Here is a 2,059-nt window from a genome sequence, read left to right as displayed (position 1 = left end):
TTGTACGAAATATTGAACAAAAACAACTGAGGAAAAATAATGTATCCGACTTGGCAGTTTTAGTAAAATCAGCATTAAATACGGTAATTGAATTTAGTTGGATGCCACTAGGGAAGATCTCAATTTCATTTTAATTTGTAGATAAAGCCTGCTGCGGTACATGCTGCCGACTTTGCTGTGCAAAAAATTGAACACGGTTTTGAATTTATTGGCGGAATGGATAACTTAAAGCGTACCCTGGAAGTAAGCGTTCTAGCTGGACTACGAAGACGGGAAAAATTTCGAAATTTTGGATTAAAATTGCCGAAAGGTAAATAGTTATACCTATTTAACAAAAATTCGATTAGTTCATTTTTAATCCTTGAAATTTGAATTTATCATTTGCCAGGTTTGCTTCTATACGGTCCTCCCGGCTGCGCTAAAACAACATTCGCGAAATGCCTATCCAAAGAATCCGATATGACATTTATCTCCATATCTGGCGCTGAGGTTTACTCACCCTACGTCGGTTTCGCAGAAAAATTTATATCAAGATTATTTGATACAGCGCGAAAAAATGCACCTTGTCTGCTGTTCTTTGACGAAATGGGTTTGCAAAAATTACACAGTCAACTAATTTTTAGATAATTAAAATTATTATTTTTCTTTCAGACGCTCTAGCAGGTCGCCGGCCCATCAGCTCAAACAATTCAAGTGATATACAAGTTCGTGTACTGTCCACCTTACTGACAGAAATGGATGGCATTATTGATGGATCGGATGAAAGTAATCAAGAAATACTTGTTGTTGCAGCTAGTAATCGGCCAGACATGATCGATGATGCTCTACTGCGTCCAGGACGTTTAAGTAAACATATATTTGTGCCACCACCCGATATGCAATCGCGTATTTCTATTCTTGAGCTACACGCTAAACGTATGCCTTTTGCTGGAGATGTAAATTTGGCTCAAATAGCTGAAGGCACAGAACAATACACAGGTGCTGATATGTGCAATTTGTGCAATGAAGCTGCATTGTTAGCCTTTCAACGGATTGAAGAGACCAATGATGATTGTAAAATCACGGCTAATGATTTTGCTACTGCTTTGGAAAATTCAAAATCTTCGCTTTCGAAAAGTCAGATGAACCTATACGCGAGGTTTCAAAGTAAAATGGAAACGAAATCTTAATAATATAAGATATAATATATTCCAACGTTTACTTTATTTTGTTCCAACACATTTTGACCGTGCCAGAAAATATACATATCGTCGTTTAAAGTGCAAAACCGCGTATCAACAAAATGCAAAACCGCGTATCAGCAAAATGCAAAACCGCGTATGTGAAGTTGTAGAAATTATTTTCTAGAGCGTAAAAACACTCATATTTCAAAATGGTTCTGGCTAGTATATTTTAGGGCGAATGGATAAGCAAAAACAAAGTAAAAAATAAATTTTTAAATTATTGTACTATAGTCTATACACAACAATATTAATTCTGTGGTCACAAGCAATAACCGCCTAAGTCGACTTAAGAAAGAATGGAGTTATACATGCTATCGTATTCTTCAACCACTATTCCATGCGTATGTGAAATCCTCATCTCGCCAGATGGGCTACTTAAAAAGTTAAAGGCGAAAATATTTTGGTTTCCCCATAAGGCTAACATTACAATCCAAATGATTAACGTTTTTTCTCGAATTCAGGTTTTCTGACTTAGGCGATTATTGCTTATGACCATAGAAATATTTGCTTTTGAGCTTTTGAACTAAAGTGCGAAAGAGCCGGCTCTTTTGATCCTTTTGATTGAACTAGTTCATTAAAGCGAACTAAAATTTCTGTGGCAACACCAATAAAAATGTAATTTTAACACATATGGCATCTTGTGTTCATTGAAAAGGCATAAAGAAAAATAAATAATAAAAATGATCCAGTACTCCATGAACTTACAGGTTTTTACACGAACTTACAGGAAAAATGTTCCCGTACTCCAAATTCCTCCAAAATCCTGTAAATGAGAGCGATTTTTGGAGAGTTGTGTAGAGAATGAAGTTGCAAGATTTTACCCGAACTTTTTCTTC

The 2,059-nt window shown here is 35.7% G+C and overlaps 1 protein-coding gene across 1 annotated transcript; it reads left to right on the top strand.

Moving 5' to 3' along the window:
- Positions 1-6: 6 nt before the first annotated feature.
- Positions 7-1,308, top strand: LOC118746641 (spermatogenesis-associated protein 5-like protein 1). Its single transcript, XM_036480503.1, has 4 exons — positions 7-83; positions 142-310; positions 389-589; positions 652-1,308. Exons 2-4 carry the CDS (start codon positions 217-219, stop codon positions 1,167-1,169), a joined length of 813 nt encoding a protein of 270 aa, XP_036336396.1. The 5' UTR covers positions 7-83; positions 142-216; the 3' UTR covers positions 1,170-1,308.
- Positions 1,309-2,059: the final 751 nt, after the last annotated feature.

The sequence above is a fragment of the Rhagoletis pomonella genome, unplaced genomic scaffold (assembly GCF_013731165.1).
Source record: "Rhagoletis pomonella isolate Grant_MI unplaced genomic scaffold, Rhpom_1.0 Rhpom_scaffold_00011, whole genome shotgun sequence".
In the NCBI taxonomy this organism is placed as follows: Eukaryota; Metazoa; Arthropoda; class Insecta; order Diptera; family Tephritidae; genus Rhagoletis; species Rhagoletis pomonella.
This window is presented reverse-complemented; position numbering and strand designations above follow the sequence as displayed.